This window comes from Sceloporus undulatus, chromosome 3, assembly GCF_019175285.1.
Source record: "Sceloporus undulatus isolate JIND9_A2432 ecotype Alabama chromosome 3, SceUnd_v1.1, whole genome shotgun sequence".
Classification (NCBI taxonomy): Eukaryota; Metazoa; Chordata; class Lepidosauria; order Squamata; family Phrynosomatidae; genus Sceloporus; species Sceloporus undulatus.
The window spans coordinates 172,599,859-172,625,550 of NC_056524.1; the positions used below are offsets into that span (position 1 = coordinate 172,599,859).

At 40.9% G+C, this 25,692-nt stretch overlaps 2 protein-coding genes across 7 annotated transcripts in view; one reads left to right on the plus strand and one right to left on the minus strand.

Annotated features, from left to right (window-relative positions):
- The window catches only part of EIF4EBP2 (eukaryotic translation initiation factor 4E binding protein 2), a 21,752-nt gene extending 4,211 nt beyond the window's left edge, over positions 1-17,541 (minus strand). The window contains exons 1-2 of the mRNA XM_042456638.1: positions 17,194-17,541; positions 4,500-4,676 (exon numbers count right to left, since the gene is read on the minus strand). Coding sequence (XP_042312572.1) covers positions 4,500-4,676; positions 17,194-17,362 — 346 coding nt within the window. The 5' untranslated portion in view covers positions 17,363-17,541. The remainder of the gene's footprint in view (positions 1-4,499; positions 4,677-17,193) is intronic.
- Positions 17,542-17,619: 78 nt separating this feature from the next.
- LRRC20 (leucine rich repeat containing 20) overlaps positions 17,620-25,692 on the plus strand; it is a 147,713-nt gene continuing 139,640 nt past the window's right edge. For all 6 annotated transcript variants that reach the window (XM_042456636.1, XM_042456632.1, XM_042456635.1 and 3 more), the window contains exon 1: positions 17,620-17,819. In XM_042456636.1, coding sequence (XP_042312570.1) covers positions 17,728-17,819 — 92 coding nt within the window. In that variant the 5' untranslated portion in view covers positions 17,620-17,727. The remainder of the gene's footprint in view (positions 17,820-25,692) is intronic.

Here is a 25,692-nt window from a genome sequence, read left to right on the forward strand (position 1 = left end):
AAATGACGACAGGCACAAAATCAATACTAGGATTCTCATCCCTCACATCCACTGATATTTTTTATATGTCACATCATGATTCCACAAGCTACAACCTGCTCATGTGTTGTGTAGCTTAGCCTTGAGTTCTCAGGCATTGAAGACAGACTTCCTCTACATGTGTACAGGATGAACACACTGTAACACTTCAGACAACAGCTGGGCAATGCTATTTTTGGACCCATGTTTAAAAAAACACATACAAAACTACTAGCTTTAAAATGCCGGTGGGGGAACATTTCCCCATCTGTAGTCCTGAAGTGGTAGAAGACTTTCTGCTGCCTGACAAGTGGAAAACTTCATTCTCTTGTGTAAGGAGAAGAAGCTACAACCAAATTACCTGGGGAAAGAACTTATCCTTGAGGAGTGAAGTCAATCTAATCGACAGACCATCCGGAGGCTATCTCTAGACACTGCCTTTGTTCTCCTACATCATATTTGTCACAGCCACCTAACTGTCCATTACCACCATCACCCAGGATCTGTGCTCCCTTCTCTTTTTCCAAACTGTTAGATCATTTGGTTACTTCCACTAAAACACATACTGTACACTATTCTGGACTTCAAAAGCAAACCCTATGTTTCTAGGTATGCAATTGTTCATCTGGTGAATTGATTTTTATACTGGCAAGAAAAGGGCCACTTAATCCCTCCCCTTGTTAAATTACAACTCATATTTTGAATGTCAAGCACCTTGCTCTTTTAAAAACTGATTTCTACTGACACTACCACTACCTTACTAAGAAAATTAGTTAGGGCATGGTAAGTTTCAATTTAATGAGGACCTGAATTAAGATTTCACAGACGGTAGTTACAGTTTAGCTGTAATCCTACAACTAAAAAAATAAAATATATATTTTTTAAAAAGTCACAGAAGAAACCACAAACCAGTTAAGGGTAGACAATCCTCAATCATACATTTCTATTATTAACATAGCACACTGATAAATGTCCATATGCTGTTGGACTATAACTTTAATCAACACTGACCAGCATGATTGGTTGATGATAATGGGAGCTTCTTGGGAGACAGCATTTAGTGCTGAAAACAGGCCACACGGCAATGGATTGTCAAAGCACTATTGTGAGGAAAAGTGTGAAATGATGCCAAAACGGTATGCTTCCAAACTAACAGAATTATGGTGGGGCAGCAGGATGGTGTTATAATGTCCTCTCTCAAACACACATACACATACATTCACTTATATTCTTCATCTCTTTTTTACATACTTGCATGTTCTTGTGTACGCTTGCATATACAAGAGAATGAGTATTTCTGCATGACTGTGAGAGAATAAATGAGTGTGAGAATGAAAGAAAGAATGAAAAAGCATGAGTAAGTGTGTACATATCTGTGAGCACTGGTTTATGTGAGGGTGGCTGAGTGTGAGCCAGGTGTAAAATTTACACACGTGATAAGTATTTAATTTATTTAAACAACACTTCTAATGTGAACAATGTTATTTCCTTATAAAATGTTAAAACATGAATATATATGAATGTTCAAGTGAAAATATGCACATGAACCACACAAAATATCTTTATGCAGATATTATGTTGAACAGGGTGGTGGTGACATCTTCATATAGATGTAAAGGAGGCCACGAGGGGGAAAAGTTTGAGAACCACTGTACTAGTCAATACAAACCATGTACTGAATGTGCAATCCCCAAGTCTTTCTATCTACATACAAAAGGTAATGAGAGAAAAGACACAAAAATGCTGATGGCCTCACATACTCTACTGTGGTTTTTTTTAAATCCAATTACTATATAGCCTACAGATCCATTTAAAGCCAACTGCCCTAATGGATGGCTTCATCTCCTGCTATCCTAATGGTTGGTACATGCTCCAATTAGTCTATACAAGTGAAATGATATGATCTAAAATAAAAAGTTCTCATTACACTTGTATGGCATGGTGATCTAAGGTGGCATATTCTCGTACACTGGACCTGAACTGTACTACACTGGCTTGGGAAAATTGAAGAATATCAGTAATTTACTGATGTTAAATAGTTATGAGGGACCAGTGTCCTCTTTGTTAGTCCACTGATGCTTATAACAGTATTTAATAGCATAAGGGCGGTAATTCAATGTATGACCAGCCTATGCAACAGTAGTGTAACATTTCATTGTTCTCTCTTTGCAGAGGTTCCATAAAGACATTTAAAACACAAAAATCCAGAACATTACACATTGCACTGAAGAAACATGTTACACAATTCTGATGTTAACATTTTATGAAATTTTAAAAGTCATTCTTATTTCCCAGCAATTAAAAAGATGTGCCATGGCTGGTCTCTTGAGTGCAACATCAAGTCAATGTAAATTGCACTATTAACTATGTTGCTATCTAATTATTTTACTAGATTGTTGTGTAATACTAAGACTTCCACTCATACCTTTCTCATTGGCAGCTACCAAATGCTCCCTCTACCAGCCCCATTCACACCTCACCTGCCTCATTCCACTCCTCTCTCAGCCTTGTCTCTGGAGTTTATTCAGTCCAAGGACACAGAATGGTTGTTGTTGTTGTTGTTGTTGTTGTTATTATTATTATTATTAGTTTATTTCTAAAGCACTGTAAATGTACACAGTGCTGTACATACAAATGATCAAATAAATAAAAATAAAACCTGCCAATGGCATGCAATCTACAAAATATGTATAAAATAATAGGTAATAATATAAAATAGAAATGGTTAAAATAAGCAAGCAACTATTAAAAACATCAACATCAACTATCGAATCAAAAATCAGATAGATAAGCACACAATGCCTGGGAACACTTCCCTGAACAGGATAGTCTTCAACTCAGATTTAAAAGTGGTCAAAGAAGTGATGAACCATGTTTGTGGGGGAAGAAGGTTCCAGAAGTGAGGGACAGCAAATGAGAAGGGACGAATCCGGGATGGGGCAGTGGAAATCCTAAGCTGGGACAGCAGACCTTGACTACTAGAATGGAGGGTAGGAGTGAGAGTGTAAAGAGAAAGAAGTTCAGATAAATAAAGAGCGGTCAGCCATGCAGGGCTTTAAAGGTCAACAACAGAAGCTTATACTGAATACTGAAGAGAAAGGGGAGCCAGTGAAGGGATGATAATAAAGGAGAAACATGGTCGAAGCGGTGAGCGGATATAATGATACGTGCCACTGAATGCTAAACGGAAATTAAAAGACGAAGATGAGAGAGAGGAAGCCCTGCCAGAAGGAGGTTACAGTAATTTAGTCAAGAGACCAGAGTCTTGGAGGTAGAGGCCGAGAGAAATGGACGGATTTTGGTAATGTTGTAAAGAAAGAATCTACAGGCTTTGGCTGTGGCCTGGACTGTGGGCTTCCTGGACCGGTCGAATAGAGGTGTTGTCGACAGAAACAGAAAAAGGATATTGAAGGGAGGACTTAGGTGGAAAGACAAGAAGTTCCGTCTTGGACTTGTTGAGCTACAGCTATATGATGCAAATGCAAAGGAAGGAGAGAACTGCAAGAACATGTAATAGTTGTACCAATTACTCCCTGAGCTTCAATGAAATCAGAAGAGAGTGATTTTTCAGGATCTGCCCATTGTTCTCATAAACTAGTGGTCCTCACACTTCGGTTCTCCTGATGTTTTGGATTTCAACTCTCAAAAGCTCTAGCCAGCATTGTCAATGGTTAGGGATTCTGGGAGTTGAAGCTCAAAACATCTGAGGAATCAAAGGCTAAGAATTGCTGCCATGATAAACTAAAAGACATAGGCGCGTTACAGACCGCCCCTTTGGGGCGGCCTGTAGGCGCACCTTTCCTTGGTGTATCAGGGCTTCAGAGGTCAGAACGGCAGCCGCTGAGGCCCTGATCTGCCACTTTCCGGGCCACGGGGAAGCGGCAAAAGGCCGCTTCCCCGCAGCCTGGAAAGGGGTGTCCTTCAAGCCCCAAGGACACTCCACGGCGGCGGGGAGGAGAAGAAAGGGGCCGCTTGGCCCCTTTATCCTTGCGTTGCTGGGCGCAGCCGTCTGAAGGCTGCGCCCAGCGACGCAAACCAGGAAGGAGCTCCAAAACGGAGCTCCTTCCTGCTCCGCGCAAAGGGCTCATTAAGTGCCCTCGCGCGGAGTGACGTCACATCCGCGCCACCCCGTATAGGCGGCGCGGTCGTGACGTCGTCATGGCGGCCCCCATGTGGAAGGGGCGCCGCCATTTTGTATTGACTCAGTCTGTACTAGGGTTAGGGGGGTGCAGAAGCACCACCCCTTCCTAACCCTAGTGCAGACTGAGTCCGTACTTAAAGGCCCGTTTGTAACGGGCCATAGCTTTCTTCCTTGCCCTGCAAATATACAAGTACTGCTATTTGCTTGTCAAGAAACCAATAGCTACTCACCCCACAGAAACAGGTAAAGTGTGTGTGTGTGTGTGTGTATATATATATATATATAACTAGATAGTGAATGATCTTGGAGAACTGAGCAATACTTCCATTTATACCCTTACCAATTATAGCCTTTCCATCATGATTGTTCAGATTGTTTACTTCCACTTTGGAATCCTCAGTCATGGAACCAGGGCTGGTAACTCCTGGGATATTTGGAAGGTGACAAGGAGGGGTTTGAGCCATGGGAGAATTGCGACGATCTAACAGAAACTTGCGGTCATAGATGATTCGGGTACCTAGAGGAGAGGTAAGAACATAAGCAAAGGTAACTAGAATGTACCAGCCATTGCTTTCCAAAAGAAAAGGTTACAGACAATATCTGTATACACCGTTAAGATAGAAACCTTTTGTACAAACTAAATAATCTATTAACTAATCCTAAACATGTTTGTAAAAGAGTAAATGTTGAATAATTATGCTTAAGATTGCACTGTAAATGTAATCAAGCAAAACTGCTATATGCATGGTTCATGCTTTCTTTTATTTCAAAGAAACACCATACAAGGCATGAATGCCAACTTACTAGGCAAGATCAAATCCCAATTCCCCATTTCTTTATTTAAAAATGTTTAGAAACTAAGCTGAAGTTGACAATGACCACCTGGTGTTGTCTCTACTTAGCACAGCTCCCAGGCACATATTCCTTCTTATTCTTACTCTTTATCTTCTGCACTTCCCATTTGAATGTTCCATCCTTTAGCCTTAACCCAGATTACAAGAAATATGAACTCAGACCTCCCAGTTCTACAAGAAAAAAAATCTAAGAATAATAAAGGACAATTAATTCTGTATAATTTGCACAATTTGTTCCAATCACTAGACTAATAAATTTATTATGTATTTTTTTCATAATGGAAAGGAAGGAGCAAAAATGTAAGACTATCTGCTAAAGCACTATCATCAGAAAAGAGACATCAGTTTCATTTTGGTAACTTCCACTGGGATGCCAGTTTTAGTGGTGAACAAAGTTTCTCTTCTCTACTAACTGTTACTAGCTGTTTCAGATAATCTATAATCAGATAACTAAAATTCATTTAACATGAAATAAGGCCCAGTGAGTTTAGTACCATTGCTTTCCAAGCAACTGGTCCTAGGCTTTTAACTTAATATCCACATAGCAGTTCCTATTTTATATGGGGGCACTAAAGCAGTGGAGTTTGGTAAGAAGAGCTAAAATATAAAGCAAGGATAATTAATTAATAATTTGTTTTATTTATATACCGCTATTCCAAAGATCATAGCGGTGAACAGCAAATAAGTAAGGCCAGAAGGTAGCCTTGTGCTTCTGTTATATATGCTGCTGACAACTCATGTGCTGCACAAATATAGTACTGAGAAAGAGCACAAAAGCTACTTTTCAGGTCATTAAATTCATTAAAATACAGATACAAATGAAAACATGTGAAGGCATTTAAAACAGACAGATACAAGCCGAGAGTTTAGTTTGCAGCTTGAATAAAAAGACATACACATGTGTATGAACAGAGAGACTTTATATCTAGTCTTGACCTAGAATAGTTCAATGCTTTGAAGTCTACTGTAAAAGGATCAAGTTATTAAGTTCTATCAAAACCAATACTTCTAGGCAATACTGGCTACAGGCCATTATTCATAAAGCTTTTCATACAGCATGGTTTTATTAATTTTAAGCTAAAACAATGGTGTCTGTGATAGAATACAACTTCAACTAAAAATAAACCACAGTCAAGGGGGACTTGCAACTAAGGTCCAAAACACACTGCAGAAATAATCCAGTTTGAGACTGCTTTAACTGCCCTGGCTCAGTGCTAGCGAATCCTGGGAATTGTATAGTTTATTGTGGCACCAGACCTCTTTCACAGAAAAAGCTAAATGTCTCACAAAAGTAGTCCCCAGAGTTCCCTAGCATTGAGCAAGGAGAGTTAAAGCGGTCTCAAACTGGATTATTTCTGCAGTGTGTTGAGGACCTATGTAAACTGTTGTGCATAATGCTTCCTAACCAGAATTTCTGCTGTTCCATACCATTCCCAGATTCCTTCCTCCTCCCAGGCAGAGTTTTATGCCCACAGAACAAAATCTTAACTGGGCCGTTCCGGTTCTGCTAAAACAATTGTTAAACTTCTGCAAACTTTGCAGTTCCTTTTGAGAGTGCTGATATATGCCACTCTTGTTCATGGATGGAGCTATTCTGGCTGTATAAGCAATGAAACTCATAGTCTAAAGATTGAAAACCTCTTTAATTGAGTCTATCCATCCAGCATGTGGTCTTCCTCTCTCCTTCCCTCCACCTTTCCTAGCATTATGGACTTTTCTAATGAGTCATGCATTCTCATGATGTGGCCAAAGTATGGCAGCCTCAATCTGATCATCTTGGCTTCCAGGCACATTTCAGGCTTAAGTTGTTCAAGGAACCATTTGTTTGTCCTTCTGGCTATCCATGGTATTCTCAGAACTCCTTTCCAGCCCCACAACTCAGATTGAGTTGATTTTTTTCCTGTCCACTTTCTTTGCTGTCCAGCTTTTGAATCCATACGTGGTGATGGGGAATACGATGGCTTGGACAATTCTGACTTTAGAGTTCCTTTGTATATCTTTACACTTTAGGATCTTATCAAATTCTTCCATAGCTGTCCTTCCCAAACCTAGTCTTCTGATTTTTTGACTGCAATCTCCATTCTGATTGATGTTTCTTTTACTATTTCGATTTTTTCATTGTCTAGGTAGAATTTATGTATTTCTTCCATGGTCATTATTTTTGTTTTCTTTATGTTCAGCATTAAGCCTGCCTTTGTACTTTCATCTTTGACCTTCCTAGTAAAAACTGTTCCAATTATATAGAAAATTAGTAACCAGAGACAGAAATAACATGGAAAAAATAGGAATAGGTTCCAGCTCTTTGTCTGAGATTTTGTCAACTGAAGTATGTCTATGTCTAGTTTGCAAAACTGTATGTGCTGTAGGGTTGTTGTTTTTCCTTACCAACCCACTTATTCCAACAGCCCAAACTGGGTTCCAGATACACAATACGATAGTCCACATAATGCAATTTTGTCCTTTCTTCATTGTTGTCAAATGTCTCACCCATGGGCGGTTACATGGTAATAAAAATATTTTGTTTCCTGTACAAAAAAAACACCACCACATTTCATGTTTGAACAACAGGACAAACATCAGACTTCAAAGCTCAGGGTAAAGTGAGGTCAGCAAAGAAGGAGGACAACTCTGATCTTTCAACCTCTTGCCTTAACTCTGACCTCACCCCCATTCTTTTCATGTGATTTCTTCTACGTTTCTCTCTCCCGAAGCAATACATGCATCTCAATTTTAAAAAAATATTATTTACTCCAAAGGGATTAATGATCTTGAAAAATATTTTATCTCCTTAAATCTGAAGGCAAGGAAGTATGAACTATGCCTCAGTGGCTACAGACCACTAAAGCAAGGATTCCTTGTAGTAAAGGATTTCATTTAAAGACCTTCTTAGCAGTCATAGCTATTCTCCAACAGAAGGAACAGCCACTTGCTTTCAAAAAAAGAATAGATTGAAAAGCTATTGGAAAACATTAATGCATGGCTTATTTGCTTCTTTATTTTCATTGCTCCCAAAAGAATAGGCAACTGTCTTGTGTTGGAAGAAAAAAAATATTTTGGCTTTGAAGAGGTATAACCTTTTTTGTTGACCTGGGCAGAGTTCCAGTGTCCATGATAGGTAGCGAAGCACACTCAGTGCTTTCAAATGAAACAAAACAAAATCAGAATGCGCATGGAATGGGTCTCTTAACAAAACAGAAGGAACTCTGTATAAGTTGAGGAAACAATCCAAAAGTTGCCAATGTTCTGTGCTTTTGCCTCTCCTCAGTTTCTTCTAGCAGCTGGCACTCCTAAGTAGCAAACTGATACTCTCTCCTTCCAAATTCCTTCTCCTGTACACAGCCACAGCTTCATCTACAGGAGTACTATTCAGTTTCTGACCCTTGCTATTTTGGACTGGTTTCTGAAACAAGCTGCTAACAGCTTCTTCTTCGGATTGGTTCTGAAACAGGGCCCTGTTTAGTACACACAAATATTTAATGTCTGCAAACACGTTTATCAATATTCTCAAAGCCAGACTCCATGGAAACTACCTTGATCTAGAGACTGTTCATGTGAATTTTTTATTATTGGAACTATTCAGATTCTCTAAACTAAGCCTTGCATGGCTTACCCCAGCCCCAAAAGACACCCTCTCACACACAACAACACTCTTGTCCATTGGTAAATTTTAAATTTATAAAGAAAAAGTTGATATGCAGAATTGTCACATGTATTTCTAATGCTTAATGACAAATAATCTTGAGAATGGAATCTGATTTATGTTAATATCCTGAAAATATATAATTTGGCTGGATCATGTCACGGAAACACCTAATGCAGCATTTCTTGCAACATTCATGCAGACAGCAAGTACTAAGGGTCTACCTACACTGTAGAAATAAAGCGAACTGACACCAATTTAAGTGCGGTAGCTCTATCCTATAGAATCCTGGGATTTGAAGTTTTACAAAGACTTAAACGTTCTCTGCCAAAAAGTGCTGGTGCCTCATGAAACTACACCCAGGATTCTGTAGGATGCAGCCATGGCAGTTAAAGTGGTGTCAAACTACATTATTTCTACAGTATAGAGGCAGCCTAAACAATGAAAAAATACCACAATCTAACTGCAATAAGGTAATACTGATATACTGGAGGACAAATGATGGCCCATTCTTTGGGAAAGATCAAACAAAAGTGCCAATCATAAATTTTAATACCAGTATTTCAGCAAGTCACTCATCTGTTCTATGGATGGGGGCATGAGGAGCACAATGTAAACTTTTCACAGTTTAAAGGGTGATGTGCCAAATGTGTATATTTGGGGTGGGGTGAAAGAAATATTGTTATGTCATGTCCTGATTATCTTTCTGAGAAATTTTAGAGTTCTTGAAGGGATTATGGGATTTCCACTTTAGAAACATCTGTGAACTACCTGATCTAATAGTTTTTTGTTGGCTTTTCGGGCTATGTGGCCATGTTCCAGAAAAGTTTCTTCCTGACGTTTCGCCAGCATCTGTGGCTGGCATCTTCAGAGAATGCTTTGCCTGGAAAAAGTGGGTGTTGTGAGCCTGGGAATGCAGGAGTGATTTGCATGTGTATTGCTCTGTGCTGATGGCTGGCCTCAGGCTGGGAGGCTAATGCAAAGGAGGATTAATGTATGTTAATTGGTGAAGATGCCAGCCACAGATGCTGGCAAAACATTAGGAAGAAACGTTTCTGGAACATGGCCACATAGCCCAAAAAACCCACAAAAAACTATGGATGCCGGCCATGAAAGCCTTCGACTTTAACTGATCTAAGATGCTCACCTGACCTAAGATGAACATCAGCTCTAATCTGCATGAAGAAAAGTTTACAATTGTAATAAATGGATTCACTGGAGAAGAACAGTTTGCTAAAATGCAGCATACTATGTTTGAAAAAGTGCATGTGTATGCCACCAGTTTCTATTGACCCACTACACCACGCTCTTTCATAATTCTAATTCTGAAATATCCCTCTTCATTTCTGAAGCCATGGATGACTATATCTGCCATGGATAAACTATTTTCAGCTACCTTTCTATTAAAGTTCTGCAGCAGTGGTAGGCAAAATGACGTCCTCTACACATCTGGGACTACAATCACACAGTTGCAGACACTGGGGGAGCCATATTCCATCCTGGGAGTTGTAGATCAAAAAACCTCCAGGGAACTACTACTCCCCTACTCCAAATATTCTGATTTTGCATGTTTTATTGATAAGAGTAACTTTCTGGGTTCTGTGAAATTCTCTCCCTTTTACAGGGCTGTCAGTTAAAGGCACTACTCTTTGGTAGAAAGCTTTACTGAACCCAGTAAATAGTAGGACTTGGCTGCTTATAAAATTCATGGCATCACATTGCCTGTGGTTTCTTCTTTGAATGTTTCATTTTTTTTCCTCCCCTTTCCATATTTCTGTATCTCCCTTTTCACTATTTTTATGTACCTCTGCATTTATGTACAATGGTGGAACATCACTATTTCCCAGTGCAATATAACTTTATTCATATAAACCACATGCCCACATTTAACTATACAGTGGGCCTATGTATCTGCTGGGGCTTGGTTCCAGGCCCCCATGTGGATAACAAAATCCATGGATGCTCAAGTTCCATTATATACAATGGCATACTAAAATGGTGTCCTTTATATGGCAAAATTCAGATTTGCTTTTTGGAATTTATGTATTTTTAAAATATTTTCAAGGTGTGGATGATTGAATGCATGAATAAAAAAATCTGTGGATACAGAGAGCTGACTGTAATAAGCTTCTAGTAGAGCAAACATATGTACCTATATAAAACTACTCTTTGGACAAACAACAAAATTCAGTTAATTGGAGCAATCTGACACCTCAAGTTCTGAGTAACAGGATTTTGACTCCAAAACAATGTTTGATTTAACAATTAAAATGAATTATCTGGCTCTCCATACTACACCTCTCCTGTATAAACAACAACAACAACGACACCATCCAGAACAACTTATAATTAAGTCAGTCAGTTACCCATACAGAGGATACGATACCATCACAACGGCTAGAAATCATCTTTGCAAATAGCCAAATTGGTATCCTGGGTTATCTCCTACCTTTCTCTCAATAAGGGCCCCAACGTTTTAATGTTTTACTGGTTAAAACAGTTTTTGAAAGACAATCATAACATAATTATAATGATTTTAAAAAACCCAATTAAAAGACCTTCTGCAGCAGACTGTCAACACCAAAAGGCCTTGATAAACAGAGGTCTTTGCCTGCTGACAAAAAGAAAGCAAAGATAGGGCCAATATAGTTTAAATACCACTAACTCACTGATGAGTCTAGTCTTGGGAGTAGCAGCTGGATTTAGGCCTGCAACTTTTTAACTACCACCAAAAAGCATGAAGATATGGTATTGTACATATGTAATCTCTAAAATTCAGAACTACAGTATTCAAATCTGTCTTCAAGACAGATTTAAGAACACAAGGACACTCACTCAAGTGCTTAATTCTCAGTGGATTCCCTTTCACATTAACTTGTATCTGGGCAGAAGCAGAACAAAAATTTAATTTTAAAATGTAAATATTAACTTACTCAAGGGCAGAAAACTAGCAAGATCTAAAATCTCATCTTAATGGGATAGTGAATTAGAATACATATTAACCAATTGATTTATGGCATTATGCATTCTCCTCCAAAAAATGTGATAGATGCCATTTCTAACAGACATACAAGTTATTATCTTGCATCTGCCAATGGATGAATCCACAAAGCAGAGTTAAAGCAAATGACACCACTTTTTAACTGCCATGGCTCCATCCTGTGGAATCCTGGGATTTGTAGTTTGGTCTGTCAGGGAGCTCTAGTGCCTCATCAAACTTCAAATCCCAGGATTCTGTAGGATACAGTCATGGTATTTAATGTGGTATCAAACTGCTTTAATTCTGCAGTGTAGATACACCAAAAAATTACTCACATGCCTTTCTTCAGCCACATCAACCTCGAAGCAAAGCAGGAACACTAGAAACTACAGAAAGTTCAGTTTATTTTCTCACCTCACACATATTATATGTTTGGCAAATAACCTCTATAGTTTTCAGACACATTAAACAGCAACTACCCACACATCCAAGCCTAAATACCCTAAAGGCACCAGATCCCGTCTGATCTTGGAAGCGAAACAGGTCAGTCCTGCTTAGTACTTGCCAAAGAATATCAGGTGCTGTAGACTATATTTCTGAGGAAAGAATTAACAAAACCAACTCTGAGCACTCCTCACATAAGGAAACCCTGTAAAATTCATGGGGTCGCCATAAGTCGACTTAAAGGTGCACACAAAAAACGGAAGAAAGAAGGCTTCTACCCTAAGCCACTTTAAATACTGTATATATTCATGTATAAGTTTAGAAATTTAGGTCAAAAATTGACCCAAAAAATCTGAGTCGACTTATCCATGGGTCAATGTAAGTATTGTAAGTTAACTCTTATTTAAAAGAAGGAATCATTCCCTGGTGAAAAGCAGGAGTATAATCTGTCCTGGAAGCACTGATCCCCTCTTCTCTCTCATTCATCCAGCCTTAAGAGTCAGGACAAAGAGTTACATCTGCTGGAATTTTGTAAGTTCGTTGACACTGTTTTACTTTGCTTCAGATCCTCTGCTATATGCCCCTACATTTTACCCTTGGCTTATCCATGGGCTATTGTAAAATCCATAATTTTGGCCCCAAAACTTGCCCTCAACTTATACATGAGGTCGACTAATAGTCAAGTATATATAGGGTAATAAGATTTTAAGATGAAAAGCACAATATACAGAATGCAATGTGTTTGTGAGGCAAATCTATTATCCAAGGAGAAAAAATATAACTTGTCAAAATCTTTTAGAAGGTCAAGCATAGCCTAAATCAGTGTTACAAAGTTTTTCCTGTATCCAAAAAAAATATGTTTATGTATTTATATTAACATACCCAGAAGCCTTTCAGAACTCAGCAGGGCTATCAATATACACAGAATTGTGATGCACAATTAAGGTGGCATATGTGCATAAGTCAGAAATGAAGGATACATTGTGCAAAAACCAGGAACAGTATGGAACTGACATACAACTTAGTTACTGTATTTAGTTGAGAGTCTTGTGATGCCTTAAACACACATTTATTACAGCAGTCAGTTCCATCTACAAATCACTTTAGAAACCAAGGGCTCCAGTGCATTAAAGTTAAATGCCACAGCAAATATTAGTTTTTAAGGTGCAACATGAAGTCTGGGTTTTTTGGGGTGTTTTGTTTTGTTTTGCAACAGATGAACATGACTACTGCTTTGGACTTAATCTCTATTTACAATTCAGTATTTCCAGCATATATAATGAACAAGGAGGTGGACAGTGTTATTAATCCCCATATTTTAATGTGACTGGAATCTATTGTCCAAAACACATTGCAGAAATAATCCAGTTTTAAAACTGCTTTAAGTGCCCTGGCTCAATGCTAGGGGATTTTGGGAACTGTAGTTTTGTGAGACATTTATCCTTCTCTAGAGCTCTAGTGCCACAATAAACTATGATTCCCAGGATTGTCCCAGCACTCATCAAACTACAAATCCCAGGATTTGTAGTCTCAAACTGGATTATTTCCGCAGCGTGTTTTGGACCAGTGTTATAAATCCCCACATTTTGAAATGACTGAAATCTATGTTTCAGGAGAAGTCTTTATGTTTAGGCTACTTAAGAGCAGCTCCAGATACTGCTCTGGATACTGTTTTGGTCTCGTCTGACAGTAAGAAACAGCTCATCGCAAAGAGCCAACTTCCACATTATTTTTAAGCCACGAGTTCTGGGCTGTGACTCAAGACACTCAAATGTTGGCAATACAATCAGACTGTCCAAGTACAAGTATCTCCTTCTCCCTCCTCCATTCCACTCTCAGACTAGCTCTTTCCACTTCTAGGAAACAGGGCTAATAATTAGCTCAGAAATCCTGCTTGGCTTCACGTCTACTGATCTGATTCAATGAGCATTCAAGGCATTTAAAGTGTCACAGGATATAGGAATGAAACCCAACGTAACTATAACTCAGGGTTGGTTATTTGTATTTGTTGCTGTGTGCCTTCAAGGCATTCCTGATTTACGGCAACCCTAAAGTGAACCTATCACAAAGTTTTCTCAGCAAAATTTGCCGAGAGAAGGACTTGCCTTTGCCACCCTGAGGCTGAGAGAGTGTGGCTTGCCCAAACTCACCCAGTAGGGCTACATCAATGCTGCAGAAACAATCTAGTTTGACACCACTTTAACTGCCATAGCTCAATGCAATAGCATTCTGGGAATTGTAGTTTTGTGAGACATTTGGTCTTCTCTGTCAAAGAGCTCTGGCACCACAACAAACTACATTTCCCAGGATTCTATAGGATGGAGACATGGCAATTAAAGTGCTATCAGTCTGGATTTTCTGCAGTGCAGATGCAGATGCAGCCAAGGTTTCCATGGCCGAGGGGAGAGTTGAACCCTGGTCTCCCAGTCCACACAAACCACCGCAACACACTCACTCATAACTCATTTCATTTATTTCAATGGGTCTGTGCTCTACATGGAGAGCGGCATAGTGGTTTGAGTGTTGGACTACGACTCTTGAGACCAGGGTTTGGTTCCCTGCTCCAGCATGAAACCCACTGTGTGGCCTTGGGCAAGTCACACTCTCTCAGCCTCAGGGGAAGGCAATGGCAAACCTCCTCTGAACAAATCTTGCCAAGAAAACCCCGTGATAGGTTTGTTTTAAACTCACCATAAGTCAGAAATGACTTGAAGGCACACAACAACAAGCTCTACATTACTAAGTGTGGACCCTCACTGGCTTTCTCTTTCACTAAGGTCAGATCTGAGGTGACAGGAGAGACCTCACTTGTAGTTGTGTGCCTTCAAGTCATTTCCGACTTTGGGAAACAATAATGATAGGCAGCGCTATCCAGTATCTTCAGAGATTTGCCACTGCCATCCTGAGGCCGAGAGAGTGTGACTCACCCCTGGTCACCCAATGGCTTCACACAACCAAGTTGGGATTCAAACCCTTGTCTCCAGAGCCCTACTCCAACCCTCAAACCATTACACACTGGACTGGCACTCCAGAGGTGACTTAAACACACTGCAGAAAGAATCCATCTTGAGACTGCTTTCACTGCCCTGGCTCAATGCTATGGAATGCTGGGAACTGTAGTGTTGTGAGACATTGTGCCTTCTCTGTCGGAGAGCTCTGGTGCCACAACAAACTACAAAAATTCCCAGGATTCCCTAGCACTGAGGGAGGGCAGTTAAAGAGGTGTCAATTTCTGCAGTGTGTTTTAGTTTTGGCACCTAAAGCTCCTCTCATTGAGAGCTCCCTCCTTCCCTCCCCTGGAGTTGTGCAACAGTCCCTGACTGCTGCTCCTCCTTGGAGGCTCTGGGCCTTGTTTACAAAGGCCTCTCAGTCAGGAGGAGGCGAGGCCTAGTCCGCCTTCAGAGGAGGCAGCCAGCAGCAGCCAAGGCTTCAGAGAGAGAGCCCTCCTTCGGCCGCTCTCTGCCCAGAGGCTCGGTTCCCCTTTCCCAGCAGCACCACGCTTCTCCTCCACTCCCAGCCCAGCCGCCATTTAGGGGCGCCAGGAGTAACACCACACACACACACACACACACTGGAGTAGGGGCGGCGCAGTTGTGACACTGCTTTCACTGCCAAGGCTCTGCAGTTTGGTGAAGCCTTTTTGGCAGGGTTAGGAGAAGGAGATTAAGACACTGCAAATCTCCTCCTTTCCCAGTGAAGGCCCTCCATTTCAGCCTTCTTCTGTCCATTTTGCTAAGAAACTAAAGCCATGCTCTAAGAAAGACAGATGTACATTTCTAACTGTAAGAAGCACAAGTTGGCATTTACTGCACTATACTTTTACTTTGGAGTATTGTGGTTGTGTGCCTCCAAGTCCTTTCCAACTTATGGCCACCCTATCAGAACATTTTCTTGGCAGGGTTTGTTCACAGGTTTGCCATTGCCTTCCCCTGAGGTTGAGAGAGTGTGACTTCTTGCCCAAGGGCTGAGCCAGGATTCAAACCCTGGTCCCCAGAGTCCTATATAGGGTTCAATGCTGAAAGCACTACACAATGCACGGGGTTTTCATGGGGCTGAGACCTATATATACCCAAGGCAAAGAGAAGAGAGACGGTGACTAAGGTAAGAGTTCGAATCCCGCCTCAGCCAGGGTTAGCTACACTCTCTCAGCCTCTCAATGGCAAAAGAAAAAGCCACCCCTTTGAACAACAACAACAAAGGCCCAGGAAACCCCATGGGTTGATAATATTCCTCTAAAGAATGGCTGTTGCTTCACAAGTGTACAGTACGGTCCTGGAAAACCAGAAAGCATGTAATAGGGCCATCAGATTTTGTTTTGGTATGTGTGCGCGCGCGTGTGTGTGTGTGTATAGGGCCATCAAAAGTCACACAACAGACAAGTTGAGGCAACACTCCCTGGGGACGGGGGGGGGGGCTGTATCGCTTTTGCACTCCATCAAACACACACACCCCACTATTACTACGATCCGCCCCACAACTGCCACCACAACTCCAACCTCGTCCCCTCGAAGGCACACACACACACTATATATATATATATATATATAGAGAGAGAGAGAGAGAGAGAGAGAATATAGAGAGACTATATATATAATGTATACACAATACATATATGTACACACAGACATACACACACACACATATATATATGCACACATATACATACACACACATATATACACACACAATATATATATATATGTGTAGATAAACACAATATTATATATATACACACAATATTATATATATACACACACACACTATATATATATATATATATATATATATATAATAGGATAGACACACACACACACACACAGAGCCAACATGGGATCTTGCATCCGCACTGCAAGAATAACCCAGTTTTGACGCCCCCTCCCTCACCATGGCATTCTGGGAAGTGTAGTTTGTTGCTGCACCGGGATTCCACAGCATGGAGCCATACGTACGTACGTGTGTGTGTGTGTGTGTGTCAAAACCGGGTTACTGTAGCAACCCTGTCTGAGACCGCTGTAACTGCATGCATGGCTGAAGGCTATGGAATTCTGGGAGTTGTAGTTTGTTGCGGGCCCCTGCCAGAGTCCCCTCGCCTTGAGCGTCCTGCTGTCTGTCCTACCTCCGGGGGTGGTGGAGAAGAGGGTTCCTCCGGGGGTGGTGCAATAGTCGTGAGGTAGCTGCGAGGAGTCGCTGAGGGACACCGTCCGGGTGGGGATGGCGCGGCTCTGGCTGGGCTGGTGGTGGCCCCCGCCGCCGCCCCCGCCGCCGCCGCCGCCCGAGGAGGACATGGCTGCTGCTGCTGCGCCCTTTCGCCCCGGCGGGCTCCCAGGGAGGAGAGGAGCAGGAGGAGGAGGGGGGAAGCCTAAGCCTAAGGGCCGGAGGAGGTGGAGGTGGGGGCGGCGGCGTTGGGCTTCCTGCGGGAGGGACTGGCCTCTCTTCTGCTGCGACCACCGCCTCCACCGCCACCTTCTCCCTCGGCCTCCAGCAGCGGCAGCAGGAGGAGGAGGAAGCGGAGGGGCGGCGTCGAGGGCGAAGGTTGCGGCGCTGCTCAGGCAGGAAGAAGAAGAAGAAGGCCTGGCCTCCCTCCCTCTCTCCTCTCGGGGGCTGGCGGTGGCGCCGGCTGCAGGGGACGCACCCACACGGCCCTTGGCCAATGGAGCACATCAGAGCCCCTCTGTATGGCCGTCACTCGGAAAGGGGCTTCGACTTTGAAACACCTGGATGTTGTCATATTCTGGGTATAAGGTGTGTGTTGTCTGCCTCCAGGCCTAAGGGTGAAGGCAGAGAAGACATTTCTAACATCGAAACACGTCCATATTGTGTGTGTGTGTGTGTGTATATATATATATATATATACTGTAGTGGGTGTGTGTATATATACATATTGTGTGTATATGTACGTGGGTATATATATATAGTGTATGTGTGAGTGTATATATATATATATGTATATATATATAGTGTGTGTGATTGTGTGTGTGTATATATATATATATATATCTATAGTGTGTGTGTATGAATGTATGTGTATGTGTGTATATCTATATAGTGTGTGTGTATGCATGTATATGTGTGTATATATATATATAGTGTGTGTGTGATTGTATGTGTGTGTGTATATATAGTGTGTGTGTATATATATATATATCTATAGTGTGTGTGTGTATGAATGTATGTGTATGTGTATATATATATATATAGTGTGTGTGTATGCATGTATATGTGTGTGTATATATATATAATGTATGAATGTATGTGTGTGTGTATATATATATAGTGTGTGTGTATGAATGTATGTGTGTGTGTATATATATATATAGTGTATGAATGTATGTGTGTGTGTATATATATATATAGTGTGTGTGTATGAATGTATGTGTATGTGTGTATATATATATATAGTGCAGGGGTAGGCAACCTGCGGCCCGTGGGCCGGATGCGGCCTGGCAAGGCCTTGGGACCGGCCCCCACCCAGTCCTGCTGCCGATTGCCGCCGAAGCCTTTGGCCTCTCGCGTGAGGGTGAGGGGCCTTTGGCCTATCAAGAGGAGGTGGGCAAGGGGGGGCAAGCGGCGGGCAAGGGGGGCAGTTGTCTATAGAAGCCTCCGAAACATGCATTTATATTAACATTTTTTTAAAAATCAGCCAATTTTTTTGCGTTTCCTCCATTTTTTTTTTAAAAAAATCCTCCATTTGAAAATTTTGTCCTACATTTGTCCCGGTTTATTTATTTAATTAATTTTTAATTTTTAAAAAATTATTTAATTTTTGGCTTCGGCCCCCCAGTTGTCTGAGGGACAGCAACCTGGCCCCTGGCTCAAAAAGCTTGCCTACCCCTGATATAGTGTGTGTGTATGCATGTGTGTGTGTGTGTGTGTGTGTGTATATATATAGTGTGTGTGTATGCATGTATATGTGTGTGTGTGTGTGTGTGTATATATATATATATATATATAGTGTGTGTGTGTATGAATGTGTGTGTATATATACATATTGTGTGTATATGTACATGGGTATATATATAGTATATATATAGTGTATGTGTGATTGTGTGTGTGTGTGTGTATATATATAGTGTGTGTGTGCGTGTATGTGTGTGTATATTGTGTGTATGCATGTGTATATATAGAGAAAACCATAGAGTTGGAAGAGACCGCAAGGGCCATCCAGGCCAACCCCATTCTGCCCTGCAGGAACCTTGCAACATGTATATATTGTGTATTTTGGTTGGCCAAATTAACACAGCACTGCCTTGTGGATTTCAGATGCCATTCTACTTTGCTGTATGGCCAACCTGGTTACCCCTGGATATGTTTATTGGGCCACACTTTAGGAAGTCAGCTTGATGCATCTTGTTCCGTCTGCCGCTAATACTAGAGGAAGTTGCACTGACCCATTGGAACTTGGAACTAACCTTACAATCCAGACCCACTGAGGACACACGTCCCTAAAAAGCGCTCAGGGTCCTGAGGTACCTTGCAGGGCATTTTATTTGGCACAAGCTTAAGTTAAGTGCGACCCAGATCTTGGGTGTTGACTTCCCCCTCCTCCGATGGCTCAAATTTAAAAGAGCGGCTTGCATTACAGTGATCCTGCTCTTGCATGAGTATCCAGATACTCATAAATAGTATCTTGTTCACATTTATTTGGGAATAACTGTAATTATTTCTAGCGTTTCCTCTTGCCGACGCAACAAAGAGGTTTACAATATAAAACATAAAGCCATAGAGCATGAAAAAAGTCAGGCTTAATTCTGATTGTATGTACGTGTGTGTATGCATATGTGTACTCAATAGGCTGCATTACATTGAGGACAAGCCAACCTGAAATGCAAGCTGTTGTCTTCCTGCCAAGGCCGAGGGGAGGAAGATAAGGCTGGGCACATTGTGAACCTTCTTAGTGATATTGGCTGATTGCATGTACATGGGCACATGTTTTGTTTTTGCAGAAACCCAGCGCATAATGCTGTTTGAAGCACACGCTTGTTTCTTTTAAGTACTGTACAGTGGAACTTAGCTACCAGGAAAGTTTGCATATATTTCATCCTTAAATGCACATGCTTTGACCAATGCTGTTTTGCTGCTCATAAGTATCTGTGGATACTTACATTTTGGGCGTGCGCACATGTTCGAAGAGTCTTCGTTGTTTACTGCCTCTTACATTTATAACATTTGGACACAATGAAATGAAATCAATGAAGCTTTTCCCAGTTCATGCCATGTTTAATTTTTGCACAGCAAGCTGTTGCTAAAAACCCAAGAGCAGTAATGCCAGTGGTAAAGTTTGCTTTATGTCCCCAAGCTGTCAACTACAGGATGCCCAGTTATAGGGAAACAAACAAAGAAAATGTTGGTTACCCACATTGGTAGGTTATCAAGATGGAACCCACAAATTAATATATAGTAGGGGGATTTTAATAGCTCAAATGAATAGCAGCGAGAGGACTCCAGATAAGCTCAAAGAGTCAGGATCTTGACTATAGAAGCATAGAATTGGAAGAGACCACAAGGACCATCCAGTCCAACTCCCTGCCATGCAGGAACTCTCACTCAAAGCATACCTGACTATGTATAACAGGTCCAAGAACTAGAACTCTCAGAGTGCAAAATACAACTTAGTTTTATTAACAGCAATGGGGAAAAACATCTGCACAATCCATGCAGAGTTTCCTTATTACATACATGCAGCAGCAATGCTCAGGTACTTACACAGGTATTTGATAGAGCTGTAGAGAATTTGGTGACACCTGGCCACTATATAATCCTGGAGACTCATAAACTCTAGAAACATTAGCAAATGGCACAGGATTAGGTAGTGATTTAATAAAAGCTATTCTATGTTTTAAGTGCAGCCAGTGTGACTGAGTGGTTTGAGTGCTGGACCAGGGTTCAAATCCCCACTGAGCTATGAAATCCACTGGAGACCATGGGCAAATCACTCGGCCTCAGAGGATGGCAGTGGCACCTTCCCTCTGAAGAAACTTGCCAAGAAAACCCTGTGATAGGTTCATCTTAGGGTCACCATAATTCGGAAATGACTTGAAGGCACACAACAACATTTTACATGTTTACTAGGGAATAACTTGCATTAAACTCAGCTCAACTACCATGTAAAAATAGCCTTTTTAAATTACGCAGGTGGTCTTTCACACTACACAGTTGTAACACTTTTATTCCACTTTAACTGCTGCCATGGCTGCATCCATTGGAATCCTGGAGTTTGTAGTTTGGTGAGGCACTAGAGCTCTCTGGTTCAGAATTCAAAGTACCGTAACCCTTCCTAAACTGCAAATCCCAGCTTTCCATGGAATATAGTCATGGCAGCTAACTAGTGTGAAAGGGCTCCATGATGTAGGAATTTGGGGAGGGAGAGATTCCCATCCTAGCATATGACCTCCTTAATTTTACCTGACATCAGTTTGTCTTATGTTAATACAATTGCCTCTTGCCTTTTTGGACTGATGCCCTGTATTGGTTGCTTTTAACACCTGGAAAAACTAACTTCCTTCACAGATCACCTCCTGAGCTATTGCTGAATCTCAGATAGTGGGATAATACATGATTGCTGTCACCTGTTTGGGTATAACACTGCTATTCAAAATATGAACTAGCAGACAAGCGTTAATAATTAATTTAGCCTGCTGCAATATCACTCCCAAAGAAAACGTGAAAAGAGAACTTGTATTGTGTGAGTCTGTTGCATGCCTTGAAGTTGTTTTTGACTCGTGACAACCGTAGGGTGTTCACCTGTTGTAGGGTTGTGGGGTTTTGGGTTTTTTTTGCAAGATTTGTTGAGAGGGGGGTTGCCTTTACCTTCTTCTGAGGCTGAAAGAGTATGACTTGCAGAAGGCCACTGAGGGGTTTTTCACGGCTGAGCAAAGATGCAGACCCTAGTCAGAGTCGGAGTCCAACAATCAAACCACTACATTATGTTGGCTCTTCACTGTGCCACATGCACACCTACATAGGAGAAAATCCATTAAGCAAAGTATAACTTACTTCTAGACTATGTGAGTAGGATTTTTTTAAACAGGATGCTAGTAGGATAATCTTATGCATTTTCTGTACTCAGATCCACTGTGTTCAATAGGTCTTTCTCCCATATAAATATACATACAACTCCAGCCACCACCAGCAGTGTCTCCTCCAGGGCCACATGCCACTCCAGTTCCTGCCCATATGAGTGTTTTGCTGCTGCAGACTCCCCACTCCTTCCTTCCCCTTGCCACACTCCATCTTTATTTAAACTTTCTAATTTGAAAAAGTCTTCCCTTTAGTAACATTCAGCTTTCTTTGGACTAATAATATTAAATAATATCTGACTCAGTCTGTCCTGCTGTTCACTTTTTTTTTTCCCTATTGCATTATGTCTGGATCAAGTGGCAAAATATTCTTAGCAACGTCACTCATATATTGAAACATTTCCCTCCTCTCAAAAACCTTTAATAATGAACAACGCCATATGGTGAAAATTAGATGCGTGGCTTACACACCATCAAGAATGCATTTTTCATTATATGTACATTTTGTATAATAATAAAAATAATAATAAGAAGAATGCATCGCCATTTCCTCTGCTGTTCATGAAGTAATCCAGTTAAAGTACCTGTGTTGTTAACTCTCCTCAAGATAAATCTCCTACTTGCTTCGCTGGCAATTTGAATGGATTTTATAGACTCTATAAAGGATGTTAACATAGTATTTAAGATAATCTCTTAAAATACCAATAGATGTGATGGTAAACACTGGTTCATTATAAACCATAGCAAGCTTTACGTTTGTATGCTAGTCTGCTCTCCACCTCTCTTGGGGCTGCACAGAGCATTAACTTTTATTTTTGATTAACTGTACCTTATTCCTCAGGAATTTGACAATCCGTGCTTAATCTCTTAACTATGTTTTTATTTGTAACAAACCACCTTTAAACCATGGATTATAAAAGTGGCTTGTATGAAGAAACCACAATTAAAATTAACCACTATCTGAACACATCTTGCCAAGAAAACCCCATGATAGATTAGATAAATCAGAAACTGTTTGAAGGCACAAAACAACAACAAAAGGATTTGAATGTAGTCCTGAACTATGGTTAATTAAATTCTGGAGGCAGCTGCTGTTTACCTTGTCTGTTGTAGGCACACACAGCTACAATAGGATCAACTAAAATCCCATTCTTTCCCAGCACAAGCTTTATTGCAACCAAGAAACATCTTTGCTTCCCCAGCCCTCCTTCACAAACCTCCAAAGTGTGGACCTGGATGCACATTTGTAGTATTTCTACTCCATGCCAGTATTTAAGCCACTGCTGCAGGGGGAAAAGATCCCTATAAATTCTGCTGGGGAAAAAATGATATATAAAATCCATTCCTTGTGGCAGAAACTGCGATGGCAGGTGGTGAGCAGTTGGAAGTTGATAAGAGGTTATTACAAACCTAGGCAATTGCTCACTTCCAGCCCAGAGTTAAAAGTACAATTTTGCTCCCCAAAAAACGACGCGTACATTACAACCTTACAATGTAGGCCCAGCTCTCGGGTTAGAATTAAAAACCCAAAGGAGCCTTCCGACGCCTGAAAGCCTAGTAGTTTATTACAGTAAGTTACTTCAGCTATAATTCACAAATTCAAGTCTTTCAGGTGCCACAGTCTTTTTATTTATTTATTTGGCTGCATTGGAAAAACAAGACTGCCCAGTTGGAAATTTTACCCCAAGAAGTAATATGACCTTGGTGTAACCTCTGGAAAGTTGGCTCTACACACTGGCAAGAATGAAGTTCACTCCTGAGTTGGTAGAAGACAACACTAAGCTGGACGAGGGATGGATGGGCTGCCATGTCTGAATGTTCCCCTCGTCCTTTTCCTCTGGTTGACACACACCTCTTGCACACACGCAGTTTATTCATGACAGCCAAATACAGGTTATAGCCATCAAATTACAGAAATAAAACCCTTTAAAACTTCCACAGTCAATTAGCTCTATAACATATAGAGCCATGTTTACACTAAAATTACAAAAACATCACAATTTTCCATACTCTATTCAAATTAATATAATCTGTTTACTGCAGATTCCCATGAAGGCCTTTATCCTCAAAGTCTAATATAAGTTTAGCTGCTTTCACAGCCAATCTAGCAGTGTTGAACATAATAGACTTAGTTGTATTAGCTAACGAGTAAGTGATTTTTCTCCAAGTCATTTTGGTTAGCTACAAGTTCTAAACTTCTCTTCAGAAACTTATCTCTTGGGGTTTTATATATCTTACAATCCAATGTAGCATATAGTTTATGGTGTCTTCAATATCCCCACTTCCACAAATGCAAATACACTGCTCCTTGGGAATCTTTTTATATTTCCCTTCAGTGTAGTTGGTTTTCATTGTCTGGAATCGTAGGGCTATAAAAGCCCTACGAAGAGGAGGTTGAGTTATTTCTGATAGATATTTTTCCTCTCCAAAACATACTTTTAGAAAAGGGAAACTAAAAGAGAACTTCGAAGCTCTTTGAACTTTGAAGTCACACTCTCTCAGCCTCAGGGGAAGGGCCATTGCAAACCTCCATTGAAGAAATCTTGCCAAGAAAACCTCATGATAGGTTCACCTTAGGGTTGCCATAAGTCAGAAACAACCTGAAGAGACACAGCACACACACAACAAAATTGGGCAAATTACAGGAGTTTATCACACTAGGGAGATCCCGAAGAAAAACAGGGTTTTAAAAAGATATTTAAAGCAAAACAAAAACAAAAAAGCCCACAAATGCGGGACATTTATCAGAAGGCATCACAGTTAAAGTGAAATAACACAAACTTAAACCGAATACAAAGCAGAGAAAACTAGCGGCTCTTTTCCTTTCCGAACTTCCTGAAAGTAAAAACCTACCATTTTTCTCTGCTTTACCTCCAGTTTAACTTTGCGTTATTTCACTTTGGGGGTCATTATGTGTGATAAACTTCCCGCATTTGTGGTTTATTTTTAAAAAAATGAATGTAGTTTAAACCCCATTTTTCAGCGGGACCTCCTTAGTGTGATAAGCTTCACGCTCTCTCAGCCTCAGAGGACAGCCATGGCAAACCTCCTCTTGGAATAAACTTGCCAAGAAAACCCCTGGGGGTTTAAGAACAGGTGCCAGGCTAGCAACAGCCAGTCAGGAGTTAGCTAGAGGCAGCCAATAGGATGTCAGCTGGTAAGAGAAGAACTCCGTTAGTGACAGTTGGAAGTCAGATAGGGTTTTGTTTTCAGACAGTTAAGGTATTATTGACAGTCCAGAGTTTGGGGACTGCGAGAGCTAAAGTTGGGAAGGAATCGACTTAGCTCTGTGACAGAGTCAGATAGGTATTTGTTACATCCAGAGAAGGATAGCTGGAGTAAGGGTTCCAGGGAGAGGCAGGGACGGTCAGAGACAGAGTCCAAAAGTGATGGTTTCTACTCTTACAGCCTTTAAGAAGGCTCTTAAGATGGATCTCTTCCAGCAGGCCTTCCCTACCTAGTTCCTCTCCCCATTTACTGTGACTTACGTTGCTCTGTCCACCAATTCTTCTCTTAAATTTAATGAGAATTAAATTAAAAGTAATTAAAATTAAATTCTTGCCTCAGGAAGAAAAGCCCTCCCTCTGTGCCAACTGTCA